Raw genomic sequence first — 20,578 nt, 5'->3', positions numbered from 1 at the left:
ATCTTCCTCGGGGTTTTCCTTGCTGCTCCATGGGCTGTATTTGCTTTGCCTGTGGTGCTAGCAAAGGTGTGTAAATGGACAGACATGCCTAGTTTTAATAGAGAAAACCAGTAGTGAGGATGATGTAAGGATGTGGTAGGGTAGGATTGCCAAGGGGAGATGCAGCCTCTCCTCTCCCTCTGTGAGATAGGCCTCTACGTGAGGTGTCCTTGGGAGTTCAGAAAAACTTCTACTGATGTTCTCATGTTCTTGATATCTGCAAAAAACAGGTGTATCTGCTAAAGCACCGTTCTTGGAGATCAATGATTTCTGAGAAGAGATCAGCTGAACTGCTTCTCTAGTTTCTTGAGAGCCTGTTTTGTCGCCTCTCAATATCGTATTGGACTCCCACCACACCATTCCTGGAACGTAAGTTTCCTGTTAGTGGCATTTCTGTCCTTGTAGCCAAAGCCACTCCTTAAAGAGGCTATTCAGCTCTTTGCAGAGGGGCCTATAAATATCCTGCTAATGCTGTGAAGGGAGGAGGGAACAACTTCACAGCTAGAACATGAATTTGGATTCAAGACGTATCCCCTTCTGCTGTGCAGGGGAGTGCTGGCTGCCAAAAGTAGATTCATCAGTATCAAAGGTGGATAGGAGGATGGAGGAGACTGGCTTTTTTACATCTTTCTTTGGATAGGAGGGGAAAACAAATGTTAGCAACTATTTCAGGCAGGTTTTTTGGGTAAATGACAAAGCATTTTGGTATGCAGGAAACAACTGCTTCCTATCTATAGTTTTTGGGCACTTGAAAGGAAACAAGGCAACTCCAAACTCTCTTTAAACAGTGAAACAATTACAAAGACTGATTATTCTCTGTCTAAGGTTTTTAAGAGTTTTTCTTGTAATAAATGAAATGGCAATTCTTCTACATCCGAGTTGTGTTTGTTTTGCAACAATTTACCTCCGTGTGGTAGTGGACTGTACTGGAGTTTTATGAAATTTGTATCTGCTAAGAAGACATCGTGTGGAATCTTTCATGCAATTTAGCCCCCAAAATATCTATCAAGGAGGTAAAATAATAAAGAATGAATATTTCAGAATTTCATTAGGAGACTTGAAATTCTGCTTATGGTGCAGAAAACAGGGAAATGTCATTGGTTTTCAGAATGTTATTTTTCTGTTTTAGGAACAATGGAGTCTTTTCCTCTAAGTTCTTATTATGTTGAGAGGCTTTTTTTTTTCTTTTTGCTTTTGTCTGTTGGTTTACCAGGACCAATGTATTAGCTGCACATTTAGTGCATCGGTAATATGGTGTATGTGGTTATGTGCAGGTTCTTGCAGCTGGACTGCTGTGTCCATGCAAACCCTTGCTGATCTCTGAAGTGGCCTAGGTCCTCCTCAGGGAGGAGGTCTGCTGTCTTGTGCTTTGTAAACCAACAGATCAGGTGCTCAGCCTGTTATACAGAATGGGGGGCAACAAATAACAGGTATGAAGCTGTATTTATTGAGTAGACAGAGGTGCAAAAAATGTAAAAAGTGTGTTAGTGGGTATGGTACTGCTGTGCAGTTCCCTTCATGTGTTACATGAGGGCTCAAGCACCAACAAAATTCACTTCATTAAATCCTCAGACTGCCTAATCCCATGTCTTGCTCTGGCTGTACCACCAAGCTTGCTAAAACAGCAGGAACTGTATGCCTGGATGGGGAACTCCTGCACTGTAATTGGGGGCTGGATGGATGGTCAGAAATAGACTCCTCTTCAGAAGCTGAGCTCGGGCTTTTCAGGAAGCCCCGGCAGAGGAGTTGGGTTTCACTCCTGTGCATATTAACAGGTGGCTGGTGCTGTGCAGCACGGGGCCAGCAGGGATGGCCTGCGTGCCCTCCCCACCAGTCAGAGCAGCAGCTGTGGGGTCCCAGCACTGGCTTCCTGCAGGTCCCCCGCACGCTCCCCAGCTGGCATAGCAGGGGGACAGGGAGCAGCAGTCTTCCTCCTCAGAAGAGACTGCCCTTGCCTGTTACCCACAGGCAGGGCCCCTGGCTCTGGAGAGGTGGGGGAGTTGAGAAACAGCAGCTCTTAATCAGCTTTAATTTTTTAGGCATCAAGGCTGCTTCATCCAGTCTGCATTGCTCGCCTTTCCCTTAGCTCCTACTCACCCAGTGGTTTTGCAGACCATGAAGTCACCCCATGGACTGGTTCCTATCCCCCTGTTCCCATCCTGCCCCCAGGTACCTTGAGGGTATGTGGAGAACAGCCACAGTGCTGGCAGCCCTGAGGTGCCCTCCCTCATGTCATGTGCTGGGACCAGAGCAGAGTACCAGGTGTTTTGTTTTTCACACAGTGTTCCTCTTGTTTGGGGGGAAGAGACATGCACTGGGCACAATGACCCAAAGGCGTGGGGTTGGGCAGCCTGCAACATGCTGTTGGGGCATGCTGGCAGGGTCAAAGTGAGTGCTGAGAGAAGTTGATGCAGCCTCAGGAGCACAGGATGGGGGGGGCTTGTCCATGGAGCAGCCAAAGGGAGGAGGTTTCTCATATGAGATGAAGCTGTTAAACAGGAGGATTGAAAAAGCCTGACAACTCCGTTGTCTTCTCGATTTGCTATAAGAACAGTGTGGGAGCCTCCCAGTGCCTGTGCAGGGGTGATGGCTGTAAATGTCCTGACTAGGAAGGAGAGGAGTGGCTGCATGTTATCTCCTTTTCCCGGAGTGCTTGTGGGTGTCATAATATTGTTTTTCATTCATCCTGCTTAATTTATTTCATGGGTTTTCTTAGCCAAGCCTGGAGAGTGTTCCTTTTCCAAGCATATTTATGCGGAGGTCTGTGGCAGTCTATACATGTTTTTCATGGACTGGTGGGCTGTTCATGTGTTTTGTTTAAATTGTTTGCAATTTTCAGAGTCTTAAATAAGTCTAAGAATAAACAGAGTTGAGATTAACTCCAGTGCATTAAAATTACCTTCTGGAGGGTGAAAAAGATGTATAATTTAAACAAAGTTTTGACCCAGCAAATATCTAAGTCTTCTTGAGAAATCCCTTGGCAGTGATCAAGGAATCTGGGCCTGGCCTGCCACTCTGTTTCTAAAACTAAAATGAAGAATAAAATAGAAGTAAATATTTCAGGCTTCCCCCATATGTCCTAAGGACAATTTTTAAAAGCCTTCTCAGGCTGCTATTTGAGCTATTCAGAACAAAGTCCCTGTGTGCTGTCTTAGGAATGGCACAGTCCCACTTCTTTGCCAAAGAGCATCTTTGTTAGATGCTTCTAGCCAAATTTTTTGTTAACTCCATACCCATTGTGTAAGCCAGATAAGATACGTCACTCAACCTCAGGAATTTCAGGAAATAAGTGACAAAAAAAAAATCTGAAACATTCTGTTGAACACTATGAAAAGGCGCTTGGATTTAGGATCATGAGTATCTTATTGTATGTTACTGAGATCTGAAGGCTGTGACAAACGCCAGTGAATAATTTCAGTTTACTTTTCCTTACTTTTCTAGCACAGAATAGATATGTTCTCAATACTGTAGCATAACAGCTTCTCATTCAAACTGAGAATTACAGGGAAAGTGGCCTGAAAACAGTACCATAATGGGTTTCTTTTGTTAAACTATAGAGCTCTCCTTTTCAAGTTGTGCTTCCATATCCATCGTAAGAGTACTGTGCATCTTCCACGTTTTCATTCAAAATCTGCCACTAATCTGCAAGGTAGATGGGGGTGAGCTCATAATAATGAAACAAATCTTTCTTTCTGTGAATTCTTCTAATGGATTATATGATGTGGCTTAGAAATTAGATAAATCATGACTTTGTTTCTGCCTATGAAATTCAAAGCTTATGAACGTGCCTGAAAGCTAATTTATCTCTAATTCTACCATATTTCTATCCTAACTTGTGCCTCACTCCTGATGCACACCCTTGGTTTCATTCTTTTGTATAAAAATGTCCAAGATTAAATAGAAGATGAAAGCAGTATTTGGCTACTGTGATTACCGTGAGTCTTACTTGTGTCTAAAGAATAATGATGGATATTAAGAAAATAAAGGCAAATATATGTACGTAGGTGGGCAAAAGTAAGGTAGTGGTGTATATGACACTCCCAACTGAAAAAGCTTTGAAGCACCAACTTCTGTGTCCTGCTCATCTCCCTGGCCCCAGGCTGCATCTCACAGTTGCGCTGTCAGCAGCACAACAAGAACCACGGAAGGTGACAACGGAGTGACACTATTGTTCTGGCTGGAGTGTCCACAGGTGGTGACACGGTACTCACTCTACGTGGTTTTACACCAAATGATTGTGCTTTGGGAAAGAGCAGGGGAGAGGGAAGGGAGGTGCAACTGTATGTCTTCTGTGTTGTTACATGTTCCACTAAAAAGATGAGGCATAGTTGAGGTTGTGTCCACATTATTCGGCATGTCAAACTATTCCTCTGAAAAGGGCATTTTGGAATATGCTGTCCAAAAGTCAGGCATCCATGGGTCTTGTTTGAGAGTTCTGCAGATCTCATTTTGAACATGTTTTAGATAACAAAGTGAGTAAATTCCTATCTTTAGCAGCTGAACAGGCCCTCTGTTTTCCATGTATTCATTCATATGCCTAATTATATTCCAGTGATTACTTCCTTTAAAGTTATTGGAAGTACTCATGCTAATAAAGTTAGCATATGTGTATCTTCAGGAGTAGGGCTTAAATGTCACTAAATTGTTCACTTATCTTCTCAACTATACTCCATGTTCTAGCTAAATAATATAGATGAGCAGAAAACAATGAAGTAGTTAAGAAGTTAAGCTGTATAACAAGAATCACACCAGTTACTGGTTTATACAGGAGAAAAAGGAAGGAGAGGAAAAGGAAGAGAAGCTTAGTTGCTGATCCAAAAACCTATCACCCCTGTGATGTCACTGCTGGTTTCATTTTTTCCAAATGTACCTTATTTTGACAAATGCAAACTTTGAATGGGAAAAAAAAAGTTGGATTTTCTTTTCAAAGATTTTTTTTAGAAGGTCTAAAACTGTAATTTTCAGGAAAAGAAACTGTATTTGCAGCAACTGGTACAAAGAAAAGAATGCTTTATCTTATATTCCCTGTACTTAACTCATCATTGTAATTCCTTAGAAACACAGAATCATAAAATCATTAAGGTTGGAAAAGACCTCCAAGATCATCTGGTCCAACCATCCCCCTACTACCAATGTCACCCACTAAACCATGTCCCTAAGCACTGTCTTTAATGAGCATATGAGCATTCTCTCTGTTTAGGTCTGAAAAAACAGTTCCACTTTTATTTCTACTGTTAGTTTGTGGAAAGATCTCCCATTTTTCTATGCTTAAAAACTACCTTTCTGAGCTACAGTTTTTAAAATAGTATTTTGTACCTTTAACAATGAACTTCCACTCTGTGTAACAAATTTGAGTGCTATAAAGCTTAGAATCAAATATATAGTGTATGGAAAAACAGAAAGTTGCAAGTAGGTGGAACTGTGCTTTGTAAAGTGCAGACCTGTTCTACTGGAAGCAGTTTCCAAATGCTACTGTGAAGTGCTGTGTTAGATGTTATGAATTAGAATGAGAAGTATGTTGACTATATAACCATGGGCTAGAACTTTAATGGTTAAATACTTTTTTTTTTGGTGCAAGGAAAATAGTTTTCTAGTCTTAGAAAACATGGCATGGGCATAGAGCCTTACCTGTTCATGTAGAGGTTAACAAGCCTGTGCTGAGAACCCCCTTCTATTGTGGTGACAGTGGTTGATCAGCTTGAAGGTTATTGCTCAACCAGGAGTCATCTACACAGCTCATAAGTATGATAATATGGAACTGCCAAGAATTTTATAGCTATGAATGTGCATTCACATAGAGAGACATAACCTCAGGTGTTATTTAATGAAGGCATGTAAAGACAAGGCACACTCATTTAGGTGTTGGCTTACTGTAGTCATGCAGCTTTTTTAATATGACAGAGACGGATGTCTTTTTATAAAATATTTTAGAACTGCTTTTCTTCTGAGGTGCTTTGTGAGTAAGGAAAAAAGCCACAAGTGCACATCAGTAGTCCGAGTGCTCATCATGAAACAGCAGATGAGAAGACAGTAATGCTGAGCTGTGAAAAAGTATGGAGAATCCAGAGAATTGGTGTTGCTTGAAAACTAAGTCCCCTTTAGTGAAGTCATTGCTGAAAGATGAATGGGGGCCCAAGGAAATTAAAGGGATAAGGATTTCTGCTTTCTAAGAGGATTCCGATGCTGTCAGTTGAATTGTAACAATGAGGCAATTGCCATCAGCAGCCTGCTTCAAAAGAGAAGATGCATTTGGCATTATTTATACTAGGGAGACATGAAGTTTGGCTGGTAATTTGGGGGGGAGGTGTTAGGGGAGAAAGTATTAGTAACCTTCTGAAGAGTAGATACTGACTTCTGGGTTCATGATGCATTGTGTCCTGAGGTCATAACATGATAAGATTGAGGATAAGGAGCAGAAAGCAGCTTGCAGCTTTTAGGCTCTCGTTTGGCAGTTGCTCATGTTCCCACAGTGCATAAGTGCATAATTCTGAGTATGGAAGTGAAGATTCTCTGTATGTGTTCATCCTGTTTGCCCAGGGCACCATCAGTTGGTTCAGTATTTTCTTATTTGAGATTTTTACTGTTCTTGAGAGTTGAAGGAGTGCATGTATGAAATTGTTGAGCTCCCCCGAACTGAGTTTTAACTGCTGCTTATGTCATCATGGTACCAGAGGAATAAAGGGGCTCAGGTATGAGAACGGTTTGAAATAGGATGATCAGGAGAAAATAATACAGAAATTAAGCTGATTTCTAAGCCATGAACACAATAGGAATTGTAATGAGAACACTGTTAGTGGATACGTGGAAAATATGGAGTTCGCAAAGGGACATCGTGCCTCTTGGAATTCTTTCAAGCAGACAGTGAGTTTGTAGATAAAAAGTTGAGTTGGTCATCACAACCTCCTTGGATTTTCAAGTTGCTTTGAGGCCTTAGAATGTAAACTGTTATGCAGTAAAAGAGAACGCCCTTATGTAGATTAAGAGATTGTTGAAGGAAAGGAAGCAAATGGAAAGAATACTTTTTTTCTTCCCCACAGAGAGAAGGATGTATGCTGCTTGCTGTTTGTTTAAAGACCTAAGAAGGGATGCGCGTATTAGGGAGACAGTGTCTGCTAACTCCTCACAATTGTCTGAGGATCAAAACTGAAGCTGGCTCAGGGGGAAGGGGGAGTGGGGAACAAAACAAAACACAGTATAAATGACTGAGAAATAAAATAGTAAGATTGAGGTCACTACTATAAAAAAACAATATGCATGACCTAAAAAATTGACTTAATTTATTCTATTCAAGATATTAGTCTTGTTGCAGTAGGCTTGCTGTCATCTCAGTGTTCAGTAGCAGCCAAAAATGGACTTAGAAAATGAGGAATTATGAATGGAATACCATACAAAACAGAGCATGTGATTACACTACTGCTATAAATCGATGTCTTTGCATCTTGAATATTGCGTGGTGGTCTGACAGTTCTGGGGATTACAGAAATATACAGAAATAATAAAAGCACAGAGAATGCCATGAGCGTTGAGGAACCTATAATGATTTCTATTTGACATACTTATTAGACAAGGATTTTTTCTGTGTGAAAACAGATGATTGAAATGGAGTATGGCAAAAGTTTATAAAATCATGAATAAAATAGGGAGTGATTTCTTCACGTAGGATCATGTAATATGCTGGGCACACTGAAGTTATTGGGCAGAAGAGTTTTTGAATTAGAAAGTCCCTTTTCACACAGTGCACTATTTAATTGCTTGTCTCATTTCCACAGTTGTTGTAGAGGTCAGTAATATAATTTGGAAATTTAATTTAAACTATATCAATTAGAAACTGTCAATAAATTCATGGTCTGTATGAACCCATGGACAGACAGAGTCCTTAATCTGCTGGAACAAGTAAAAGATGGAGCACACTACTGCATTCTTTTGCAGGTGTCTGCTACTGACAACTGTTAGGCAGGATATTGAGTTAGCTGAGCTTTTGTCTGAGTCAGTATGTCTGCTACTTCATACAAATAAAATTATAATGTCTTTGGAATAAGACAGGCAACACAGAATATAAGTGCATACCATGCAAACATTTGTGCCAGCATGTATCCTTCATACAAATTTGCACAGCTGTTTGGGTTTTAAAGCTTTATAAAACAGATCAGTGCTGGAAATCAGAGTCAACAATTTGGAGGCAAAGAAGAGCCAGGCTAAAAAATATCCCATATACAACTAAGTGTTAAGTACAACTGCACAAAATCTGGAAACAGGAACCAATAACTCAATCACTCTCCACATGAAAAGGTTGGGGAAGAGAGTTACAGAGGATGAACTGCTGAAGTCCCATTAAGGCTTTGCCAGTATTGTACTTTTAAGAAAGGTGAATATTTGCCCTGTGTCCCTTCAATAAAGCAGTGTTCTCAATCTGAATTTCACAGATTTCAAGAGCTGGAGGAGGCCATGAGTCCACCTCCGAGTCCCTAAAACATCTCTGTGCTTCCTGCCGTTGCATCTCAGGAGCTGTGTTGACAATGAAGCTGTGTTGCTCTTAATGAGACCTTCCCAGCTATGGCTACCTCCCGAGTGTGTCCACACTTGGAAAATCCCTTTGGAGGGTGATTTGTGGCAAAGGCAAGGCAGTTTATCTGGTGTTGGGGTTAATCAACAACTCTTCTCTTAGTTTCTTTACAGATCATGCCTCTTCTTTCTCAATGGGTCTTGATCCTTGGGATAAAAATGACAGAATGGTGCAACAGAGATTGCAAACATCTTCCTTCTCTTCCCTGAATTGATTGTGGAGCATGTGTTCTAGTCTTGATTTACTAATCACAGGGAAAATAACAGTGCGCCTTTGTTGAAACTTGTCTTGCAAGATGCTAAAAGCTGCTGTTGATTTACTAATAATAATGGGAAAAAAAATCTGGCTAGGTATTAACCTCAAGCTAACCAGAGTAAAACATTCCTCTTACTGAGAACTGAAAGTCTTGTGTTACACAATGCCAGAATAACCAAGAGGCTTGATGCTTGCATTTTTCTCCCTGACTCAGGGTGACTTTAGAGATTTACAAATGTGGTTATATTCCAAATATTTTGTCCAAGGGGCCATTTGTTAGACTAAGGCTTTTTTTATTCCCTACCAAAATGTATTTGGAAGAAAAAATCCTATTGCTATTAGAAATTATTAAGAACTGAAATGACTTTTCAAATGAGTCTTACACTTGTTCTACAATGGAGTTTTATGAGAGATGTTTCTTTCTGTTGAATGTATTCATGTTGTTTTTTGTCCTGCTGATACACCTTTTAGCTTGTGTTGGTCTGACAAAAGAATGTTTCCTGCCTTCAAGTGTTTCTGCTCCATTACCTCAACGTTGTTATAGCACTATATTATTATAATGTTATTGCAAACTGCTCTCCAGCAGCAATCCCGTAAGGCCAGTGGCATAGACCAGTGTGGTTGCAATTTGGAGCTCTGAAGCTGAGTCACAATGTTTGGACTTCAGGCTTTTACAGTGTTTGAAAATACTTCTCTTGCAAGCACCCTGCTGTGAGCATTACAGTGTGGGTCTATGCAAAGCCCAGGTGTACACAATCTGCAGGAATTCAGTTGTCCAACAAAGGATGAGGAAGTGTTGGATACAGTAAAATGTCAGGAAATGTGGCAAGAGCCATGGCAGCCTCCTCAGTCTCATCGCATCTGGGGCACACCAGTGACCTGCAGCTGCCAGTGTATTCCCATACTCCTTATGCAAAAGCACCTTTGGCCACAGAGTAGGGAAAAGCTTCTGAGGGATGCACAGAGGGCAGGTCTGTGGTAGGATGAAGATATCTAACACACCTTCTTGGCCTAGCTTGACATACTGGAATGCAGGCTTACCATGGTATCTATAGAGATACATGTAGTCGTAGTCAGACTGTTTTTAGGTACTCAAGTTATTTCAATATATTGTGTGATGTTATCCACAAGAGATGAAAGAATTTAGGTACTTGACGAATCAAGCATGTATTAAAATAACTCTCCAAGTGGACTGTGGCGTACCAGTTTTTCTCCTTTGTACCTCAAATAGCAACAGACTACATGCAGATAGGGAGCAGGACACAGCAGCTGAAGGTAGCAGATCAGTTTAAGATTATGTACACACAGCAATAATCACAAAATAGTGGAATGAATATCCTGAAACACGAATACAGAGCATTCCTTCTCATAAACTTGAGATTACAAAAAAGCAAAAAGATAACATTGAAATTGAAGTAAACCATAAATATATTTTCTATTACAATGAAATAAAAATTGGAATAAAGCCATGTAGCCACCATTACTGAGCCTGTAATACACTTACAGAGAAATAGTAGAACCGCTGCTAAGCAGCGTGGCAGTTTGATATTAAGACTACATAATGCTGCAGGGCTAAAATTTCAAATTTATGTCAACTTTTATTATCTATAGTATTATGCTGTTTGTACTTCACAATGTTTTGGCTTCTACATACGGCCAATATGTAGCCTACAAATCTAAGGAAGCCTTCTTAATTGACTTAAACAACTCCTGTGCTTTATCCATACCTGAGATTCTTCATGATGGTTAATGGTTACGCATGTCTGCAAATTAACTGCCTCCTGTAAGGGCGTCTTTTTCTGACACCAAACAGATTGTTGAGTGATGCAAACTTTTCCCCTAAGATTGATACCCTGATTTCTCCCTCCTAAAGCAGCTGTCACTTTGGCATCCTGAGGCTGAAATAAACTTGGCATGCAGCCTTGGGAACACAGGATCTGAAGGGCTTGCAGTTACTACTGACAGGCGCAGGCTTGTACCACGACCTGATCCCACTGCATGGTGATTGCCCTGTGCAGCTGGTCAGCAAGCACTTGCATCATCTGCTGTTTATTGTCTGCAGGACATGCATCTGCACAAATTTCTTTTCTAGATTTTCTGCACACTGGGCGGATCTGGTGGTTGTAGTTCCCCAACTACAGACAGATCAATTCCTTCTTCCAACAATGGTCAGTCAGCTCCATGGGTGACAAAGGGCTTAGAACTGACGTGTTGAAGTTTGGAGTGGAACAGAGATAACTGCTGGAATCTTAAAATACTATGTGAAAACTAAGTAAAGTGGAGCAGAAGGATTATTTTTTACATCAAAATCTTACTCTGTTAAGTACAGCAGTAACACACAGTTAAAACAACACATAGTTAAAAATTCCCAGAGACAAGGGGTCAGAGCACCATCAGGGGCATTACAATGGTTATCTACAACAACACTCCCCCCACCCCCCCCCCCCCCAATATAGCATGTTACTCAGAGGATGGGGACTGTCAGCCAAATGCATATATGTTCTGGTTATCCCAGCACAGCATCTGATGGCTGTGCAAAAGCGAACTTAGTGATTTTCAGATTTACTCTGGGCTTTTACATGAGGCAGAGGAAGGAGAACCCAGAAATGGGGTCTGGCTGTGGGTTCAGCTGCAGCTTTTCCTCATGATACTGGGTCACTCTTCTGTCCTTAAGTAGACCGTCGGTCTTTCACTGTGAAGTGGAGATTTTAATGCTGCTACCTTGCAGGGAAAGAATGAAAATGCTTTGAGATAGTTTTCTTTGTTCTGTATGAAAACCATATTATTACTGCAGAATAACTGCATTTTACTTGGTTAATGTGAAGAACAAATCCACAGTAAAAATGGGTCAGTTTACATTCATTTGCAGTCGACAAGCAAATACCCATGCCTTGATCTAACTGCTAGTTAAGTTGCTGAATTGCTTAAAAATGGACCTTGATCCTTGGAAATGCTGTTTGACTTTAGAAATAGTTGGGTAATAGGAACTGATGCATGCATTTCACCGAATGTGGTCAGAAATTCACAAAGTTGACCTGTTTGTATGCTGGAAAACATACTGTCTGTCTGGTATGTACTAAAAGCGCACACTCACAGGTAAAGAAAGCAATGTGTATGTGTCGTGCAAGAAATGACAGGAACAGTATAGCCCTTGTGAAAACTGAAAGAACCTGTCCCCTGACTGTATTGTCTTAACTTTCTATGCTGTTCATGCTCCCAGATGTACGGAATGAGCTCTGCTAGGTTTTGGGTGTTCTCTTTGAGGCTGCTGGTGTTAGAGGTGTTTAAGCATACAGGGCAGATAGAGCGACTGTTAATTACAGATGAAGAAAATATGTGTAGTAGTTATAATGTGTATTTTTCAATGGTTCCTCTTATCACATCAAATAACTCTGGGTTTGTTTAAATGAGAATACCAAAGGAATGTTCAAAACATGCTTTTTAGACCTCTCAGAAAACTTCTCATGGAAGAATTGATTCGGAGAGGCTGACCAAACAGATGGTGGTCTTAAAATAAGCATCAGAGGAATTATAGTGTAAAGAAATTTGGAAATATATTTGTGCCGCAAATCTTTTACCAATTTTTCATACTACTGGAATAATTGTTTAAAACTCTGCACCTTAAATCTTGATTGCCTTGAAGGCATTAGGTGTTTTGCTTTTTTTTTTTTTGCCTTTTCTACACTTGAAATTTAGAAGCATAAAAAGATAGGAAAAAAGGAGTGAGAAAAATGAATATGCAATGATTTATTCAAAACCTTACACTTGAAACCTTTTCAATAAAATATAAAAAATTACACTTTCATAATTAATGAATGACCTTTCCTTCCTGGCCCCTGCTTGTAGTTGTTTGCAACGAATGAACAAAAGAGCAAATCACTTGATATTAGTCAAGCCAACGCAACAGCTTCCATAAAACCCATTGCCAAACTGATTAGATTTGCAATTTGCTCACTAAGCCTGCCTGGTCATGGCAGCATCATGTAATGAATCTTTTCATTGAATAAAACTGGAATTGCAGAGGAACTCTTTTTTTTTTTTTGTATGAATACATCTGTAGTGCTTGTTTAAACATGAAATTGGTCCTGATTAACTCCATGTGTATGCAGTCTTATTCCGGAATAAAAAAAAAATCTTCTTCCTTTTAAGCTTAGCTTTGTTGTTTAATAATTAAACAGAAGCAGTTAATCGGAAATTACTGCATGCATAGACAATCCTTAGTCTTTTTCCTTTGGTGGATGTACACATTTTGTGGTTCGATAAATAACTGGTATTTTTAAAAATTCTTCCTTGGATAACAGATTTTCTTAATTTGTTGATTTTTTTCCTAATTTCTTAATTTGTTGGACTAAATGAGAGCGTGAAAGTTTTTGCATATAAAATAGCACCATGGGTAGATTGGCATGGTGGTAAAAGATTCCTTTGTTTCTGTTTTGTACCGTTTCTGTTTAGTAACTTATGAAGCTCCAGAAACTGAAGGTTGCATTGCTCAGCAGGGAGTTTGAGAACTACAGTGAGTCCTCAACCTTCACATAACTGCTGTTCACACTCAGGTAAAGCAGGGAGAGAATGACCCAATTTTTACTGAGACAGTAGCCCAAATCTGAATGGACTGAACTTTCACAGACTTTATTTAGGATTTTTCTACAGTCTTTGAATAATTGAAATTTGCAACATCACAGAGCATGTTACTAACTGAGACTTAACGTAGCAAAAGATTTGATTTATTCAATTCATTGTTCATGTTCATTATGTATTGATTTAAAAGACTAAGATTAATAAAAACTAGATATTGTTCAGAAAAGTATTTTAAAATGGTGATCCAAAGGAAGTAAAAAATAAAAATAAAAAGGACTGCAGTGCTCAGTTCCAGCTGATTGTTCAGATTGTTCATCAGAAATCAGGGTGTTAATCTAAAGAGAAAAGTAAATACATTTGTTAGATTTTTACTTAAGTCTTTTTTAATTAGTAAAGAAACTAAGGCTACAGCTCTAGACCTTATCCAGAGAAGCAGCCTCTCTTGGCTTTGCCTCCAACGGTCTGAAAGCTGTGTTTGAACATGTCTTGAACACTGCTCCTGATGAGTCAGTGGCAGATGCAGTTTGGTTGGCACATGCGAATGTGGTGGCTGTATAACCAAAACTGTAATATTGTTACAGACAGGAAAAAAAATATAAAATTGATTCTGTTTTTTAAAAAGAAGTCAGATTTCTGATCAGAATCTCAAACTGATGAGATGCATTTTTTTCTCCCTTTCTTTTCCATGGTTCTTAACAACCACTGGAAACCTATGTGCAAACTCTGACTGGGCTTTACCTCCTGTGTGGATGCTGAGCAGCCAGCTGGCTGCCCTCACAGCTGGGTCTGATCCAGGCCCTGATGGGGAGCAGGTGTAACAAGTGTGGTAATGAACAAGCAGCTGCCTCCACCAGTTTGGTGCAAGGGGTCTCAGCTACACAGTGCTATTACAATAGGCTGGAGAGTGACCTAGAGACCAGATACCTCAAGTGACTGTAATTCCTGGTCTTGTTCTCTGCAGACTTTGTCCAAGGTCGTGCCCTGTGTGTCTAGCACCCAGTGCAGCTCTTGGAGGTAGGTGCTATCAAGGTTGGGCGGAGTTGTGCTTTGGATGATGGCCAAAGACCCTTTAGTCAGTCTGTGTATGCTAGGAGAACAAAAGTGTTTTGTCCTGAGTAATGATTTTTTTAATTATTTTTTTGGCTCTCGATGGAGTTAAAATGGGTCCCATGAAGACTCATTTTACTTCCTGAGTTCCTGCGGAGAGTCTCCAGGGAGGTCCTGTGGATATCTTGTTAGTAAAGCTTCTATTTTCCTCCTCAAAGGGGCCCATATTGTGTATAAGGATGTTTAAGCTTAGGCCGTCCTTACGCTACCATGTAAGCACCCCCCCTCCCCTACGTGGCCAATGAATTAGAATACAGGGATATGTTCAAGATGACTGTGCCTTTATGCTTCAGTTATCAGTAATTTTGAAGGAACATTCTTAATTCTTTCCACAGCAATCCAAACTATGGTTATTTAATTCCCATTTGTCACCAGGATTTCTCTGATCTCTGCCTAGCTATGGGCAGAAGGTTCCTCTTGGTATGTTTACAAAGATGTTTACTCTGCAAACAGTTCGGGCTGGTCATACTGAAACTACTTAAGGAATGTACCTGACAACTTGGGTGGAAAAATACTCTCTTCTAGTAAAAGGCTTAAAGACCTGCTATGTAATGCCGGTTGCAGCGTTAGCCGAAATTCGGGGTCTGGACAGAATTTTTTCCTTTGACTCACTTATTTGTGTAACACTTCATTTACTATTTATAAACTTAACATTAGAACCATGACACAATGATAAAAAGTCCAGATTAAAAAACTTCAAATAGGAAATATGTTAAATTCTCAACAATTTATCTATGGAGGCAGTATATTTTCATTTTGCAAACAAGTATAGAATGGCAGAATTATGTCTATAGTTGTTTTAGACATTGAAAAAAAATACAAGTTTTAAAAACATAGCAACATCTTAATCAGGAATTGATGTTCATCTGATTTTAAAAGAGTAAAAAAATGTATATTAGGAATCTTTTTAGAAAGATTGTCTCAATCTCTTCTTTTACTATCTTCAGTTACCAATAGAAAATATGATGTGGATCAGTTCTGTACAATTGCTAATACCAAGTGTGTAAATATAACTACTTAAACATTCTGGTTTTTAGACTACTCAAGAGAAAAACATTCTGTTTATATGGTATTGAGTAGTTTATCTCCCCTACTGCTGTAAGCACCTTTTTCTCCTGCACTGCTGTTTGCTAGTCCTAACATCATTGTTAACACAGAACCATAACAGCCATAGAGGATATATGAGCAAAAATAGCCTGGCTGCATAAAAATTCAAGTGTTTACTGTAGCTGTTGAGATGCATCCGTTCAGTAAAGGTAAATAATTTGGAGAACAAAGTGGTTTTACACAGTGTGTGTGTACTGCATGCAGGAGAAATCATCCAGAAGGTTGATTCAGGCTATTAACTCTTAAATCTAGTTTCAGTTTCCAAACTGAAACAACTTTATAGCTTTAGAACTTGCACCATAAACCAAACCTCTTTGGCCTGTATCAATTTTTCTTGTCTGGAATTACATCAATTATAAAATCAAGCATTTTTTTTATAATGAAACGCGAAGGGGATGTTTACATATTTTGTTTTTTCAGGACCATTTGATATGCTGCATTAAAGCTTCACAGCTGAGATTCCACGAGCTCTGTTTTTCTTTGCGTAATATGTGTTGTTCATATAAATGATAAAAGTTCAGAAATATAAAGCATTTTTCCTTGCCCTCCTTTTAGGGAAAGCCTAAAATGTCTTGCCAAGCACTAGTTTTTCCATCCCACCTCTATATTTTCCAGAAAATATTTTTTTTCCTTTTTAATTAACTACACAATTGTATGGAGGAGGAAAGTATTGCTAGTGCTAAGGCTAGCTAAATATGTAGGCACAGCAGGAGACCAACTTTGGCTGTGTACCAACCCACCATTAATAAGCAGGCAGCTTCAAAACTTGGCTACAGCAAAGCAGTTGTTATATCTATATATAATATAGATAATAAAGACACTCAGCTACTCAGCTTTGATCTGGCCATTGCCTTTCTTAGAATTGCCATGTTACGCATAGCAGCGTGGTCATGTTTAATTGGTCATCATGCCTAATGTTGGTCCCCCTTTATCCAGAGATGGCATGAAGGAATTGCTGAGGTATGTGTTAATTATCTACAATCCACAGCATTTTTTTTTTTGAGGAAGGGCAAAGGAAGGAAATAGACATTTTTCAAACATTTTTTTCCTTTCCTCACATGCAGCAAATTAAAATAGTACAAAATGATGAGATCCAAGGTAACTCTAAGCTGTTTGTGTGCACTTCTGCTCCACCCTTTATGCAGTCTATTTTTGTTGTTCCTGCTGTGGTCACTTGAGACAGGCTTTAATATAACTATGTCTTGGAATGTGTGTTACTGCATCTGGAGGTGAGAAAGACATTGCTGAAGGGAAACATCTATGGGTAACAACAAACAGGTAAAACATGCCCAGGCAGCACTGGTGGGAGGGAGAGGCAGTTGTCAGATGAACCTAATGTGCCAGAGTAATTCATGTGGCTCAGGATACAGCATGGAAGTACCCTGACTGGTAACAGGAGTTACAAGTATTACTTTTACAGTAACTATAGTTACTGTAACTAGTTTACAGTAACTATAGTTACTGTAAGAGTATTATAGCATGAGAGTTTAAATGGTCCTGAAGGGAACATTGCTAAGATTTTGGTACAGACATCAACACTGTTTTAAAAAGACTTGTTTTCAAATCTTTACTAATTACTGTGAAATACACGGATTTGAGTAAGCCTACTTTATTGTAATTAGACTGGGACCCTTCCCTCTATGAGCCTTCAGTGAAACTGTAGGGCAGTGTTCATGCCAGTACAGTTTTCTGCCATGGCAGTGACTGCAAAGTGATTGAACACCGGATTAAGACTTGGAATGATTGAGGCAGGAGCAAGCTGCGAAGGTTCCTAATAGCAGTAAATATCAGGGAGCCTAATTTAACAACATGCTTTGTTTCCACATTAGATGCACGTTTCTGGTGTGTTTTCTCCTCTCTTTTGATCAAGGGTGTTTTGGTCTTGAGCCAAAGACTTGTCTCTACATGGAGTTATCCTAGAATAATTACTTTGGAAAAAGTAGCCTGGATTTACTCCCTGGTAGCATGGTATTGTTCCAGAAGAAATTATTTGGAGTATTATCATGTGTGAGGGCTCAAATCTCTATTATTATTATTCTGGAATCTTGTGGGGGAAAAAGCTTCCCTTCTCCTGTCTCAGATGCTGGTGGAAAAAAAGTATTGTCATGCTGCTTGACAGGTGAAAGGTTTCAAGACCTTGTGTTCGCTTCCCTAAACCAGAGCCCTAAAACAAGACTAGGTTAACAGCTTGAGCCCCTCTCCTGGGTGGATGAAGTGCACTGAGGTACACCTGCACTTTGAATTAGTGAGGTTACTCTTTTGGAACTACGGGTGAAAGCATGAGATAATATAGGGGATCCCAAACCACGTAGTGTTTTCAAACACTTGAAGCGTAAGGCTAAGGTACCCGTTTAAGGATTGGAAAGGCTGTGAAGGAATGAGGTTTAAAGAAGTGCGTTCCCAGGTGCTGTCTAAAGAGTCTGGCAAACACAGGTACAAAGTCGCTGACTGTTTTTCCCTCGTGCTGTGCCGTTTGGGGACCGCAGACCGCAGCCCTGTCGGGCGGCCCCTTGAGAAGGCGGGCTGCAGGTGCTCACCGCCCGGCCCCTTTGCTCGTAGCCGCCGGGGCCCGCTGCCCCGGCCCCATGCCCGCAGCCCGCTTTTCTTTTCCGTTCCAACCTCCCAGGAGCAGGGGCTGGGGGCGAGGGAGGCGGGGCGGCGCCCTGGGCTGGGCTGTGCCGTGCCGTCCGGGGCGGGGGCCGGCGGACATTTTGTGCCGCCCCCGCTGCGGAGGCGCGGGGCTGCTCGGCGGGAGCGGCCGCTCGGGGGCCGGGCGGGGCGAGGCGGGGCAGGCTCCGTGCGGCGGGGCGCAGAGGGGGAGCGGCGGCGCTCGGCGGATCGGTGGCGGCTTTCCCGTGCCCGGCAGGCGCAGATGGCGGCCGCGCTCCTCTTGTACCTGCCCCTCCTGCCGGGGCTGGCCGGCGCCTTCAACCTGGACACAGAGCGCGTGATCATGCGGCGCGGCGAGTCGGGCAGCCTCTTCGGCTTCTCCCTAGCCATGCACCGGCAGCTGCAGCCGCAGGAGAGACGGCTGTAAGTGCTGCCGCCGGGTCTATGTCCCTTACACCGCCGGAGAGCTACCCGGGACGCAGCCCCCGCCCGGCGGCACGCGGGGGGCTTCGGGGGAGGGACGGGGGACACGGGCGGCACCTGCCGCCGAGCGCCCGGGGGCAGCGAGGGGCCGCCCGGCCGCCCCGGGGGGTGCTCGGCGGGGCAGAGGAGCAAAAATCCCGGCGGGGACCGTGCGAGGCGGCGGCTGTGCTCCGGGCCCGGGCGGATCTCGGCCTCGGCCGCCCAGTGCAGCGCGGGCGCCCCCGCTGCGGAGCGGGCAGGTGGGAGGCGGAGCAGGGGGGCACAAACCGCTCCTGGCGGGGCGAGGGGAGAGCCGGGAGCCCCTCTGCGAAATGCAGAAAGCAGAGCAAGGCTTCTTTGTGCGTCGTCGGGAGAACTGAGGGTTCCTTGCTTTTCGTGGCTGTAACTGAGCAGTCTTGTCCTGTACAGTAGTGCTGGATGGCGTGTATCTTGTATAAGGTATTGTTAGGAAACGAATGTCTCTTCCGCAAGTGCTTAGTTTTGATTTAAGGGAAGATGAGTCTGTTGATGTATATCGAGTGTACGGGAGAAGGAAGCTGGGAAGAAATCGTATCCTCAATAAAGTTAACAGATAAGCGTTGTTAAAAGTTCTTTGAACCTGTTTTGCTCAGGCTCGCATTTTGTATGATTTCATAGAAATTACAGTGTGTAAAGGAGTATAAATTACAGGTTCCATCTTCTGTCTGGTATGCAATGTGACCTGATTGTATAGCCTGAAGAATCAAATACGGATCTGAGAGTTACTTTCTGGAGGCCCTTGTCTTAATTCTTGGCAGGGTTATGTGTGCATTGGTCTCATTTAGTTCTACTAAGAAAGCAGTGCCTGAAGGTTGTTAGTTTGCCATTACGTTGTCAAATGCTGATAGAATGAGTGCGTCAGACTATGCAGAGATGGAAAGCCAATTAGTCAGTAGAAATACAAGAGCAGTCACAGTATTCAAGCTGGTTTGTAGTGTTTGACTGAAATGCCTCAGAGATTGTTAGCATGAAAGTTGTGTATTGTATGTACAGTGAGTGCTTCCTCAGGCAGTCCAAGTCTGAGTACAGAGCAGAGCCAGATGCTATCTGTGTTGACATGGCTTTCTGAATCCAGGCTTTCATGAGAAGCAGGGGTCTCAAATAGAGGAAAAACCAGACTAGAGAAAGTGTTTTATGATGTATGGTTCTTAGTATGAGATGTCTTGGCTATTTTTTAAAAATTTCTTCTGCGTATTTTAATATAAAGCATTTGAGTGCTGCCCCGTGTAGCTGCTTGGAAAACCTGCGTTCAGTTCTTTTACATAGCACAGCCACGCCACAGTCACTTTGAGCATCATTTTTCTGGAGTAGGGGTAGTAGTAATGCGGCTGAAAAAGATATTGAATGTGCTGGACTGTCACTATCTTTTGTATGGATATAGGCATGTTAAGCTCACTTTGTTACATCTTGTGAAATAAAATGGGAGTTTTAATGGAGAAACTTGAAGTGAAGGCTCCCATATTAGGCTGCATGTTTGTAAATGATGACGTGATTTACAAATGAGTGACATTAATATTAAACAATTCATTTGGGGTGTTCCACAGATACTGGTTTCTAAATAGCTTGGCTGTTTATAGGTGGAACAAGCTGTCTGCTCTCCAGGTATTTGGTGAAGTTATGAGAATGGAGATCACGTTGAGGTCTCATACTCAGAAAAGTGCGTAGTCCCTGTATGCTGCCCATTCCTCAGTCCCACCCAGAAAACCACCCTGCCAACCCCAACTTTATGAAATTAGACACAGGTTATAACTGATACGTGCACAATCAGTAAGTCCTTGGGGAAACAAAGGAGAAAAGGTGAAATATGTGATTCTGTTC

The 20,578-nt window shown here is 41.6% G+C and overlaps 1 protein-coding gene across 10 annotated transcripts in view; it reads left to right on the top strand.

Moving 5' to 3' along the window:
- Window positions 1-20,578, top strand: part of ITGA6 (integrin subunit alpha 6) — a 116,155-nt gene that overhangs the window by 47,088 nt on the left and 48,489 nt on the right. For 4 of the 10 annotated variants that reach the window (XM_040561361.1, XM_040561359.1, XM_040561358.1 and 1 more), the window contains exon 1: window positions 18,428-18,682. The exons of 4 other annotated variants lie outside the window; for them this stretch is intronic. In XM_040561361.1, the coding sequence (XP_040417295.1) occupies window positions 18,522-18,682 (161 nt within the window). In that variant the 5' untranslated portion in view covers window positions 18,428-18,521. Of the gene's footprint in view, window positions 1-14,431; window positions 14,450-16,909; window positions 16,928-18,427; window positions 18,683-20,578 lie in introns of those variants that run through there. 2 more of the 10 variants (XM_040561365.1, XM_040561362.1) reach the window with 2 other exon arrangements.

The sequence above is a fragment of the Cygnus olor genome, chromosome 6 (assembly GCF_009769625.2).
Source record: "Cygnus olor isolate bCygOlo1 chromosome 6, bCygOlo1.pri.v2, whole genome shotgun sequence".
Classification (NCBI taxonomy): Eukaryota; Metazoa; Chordata; class Aves; order Anseriformes; family Anatidae; genus Cygnus; species Cygnus olor.
This window is presented reverse-complemented; position numbering and strand designations above follow the sequence as displayed.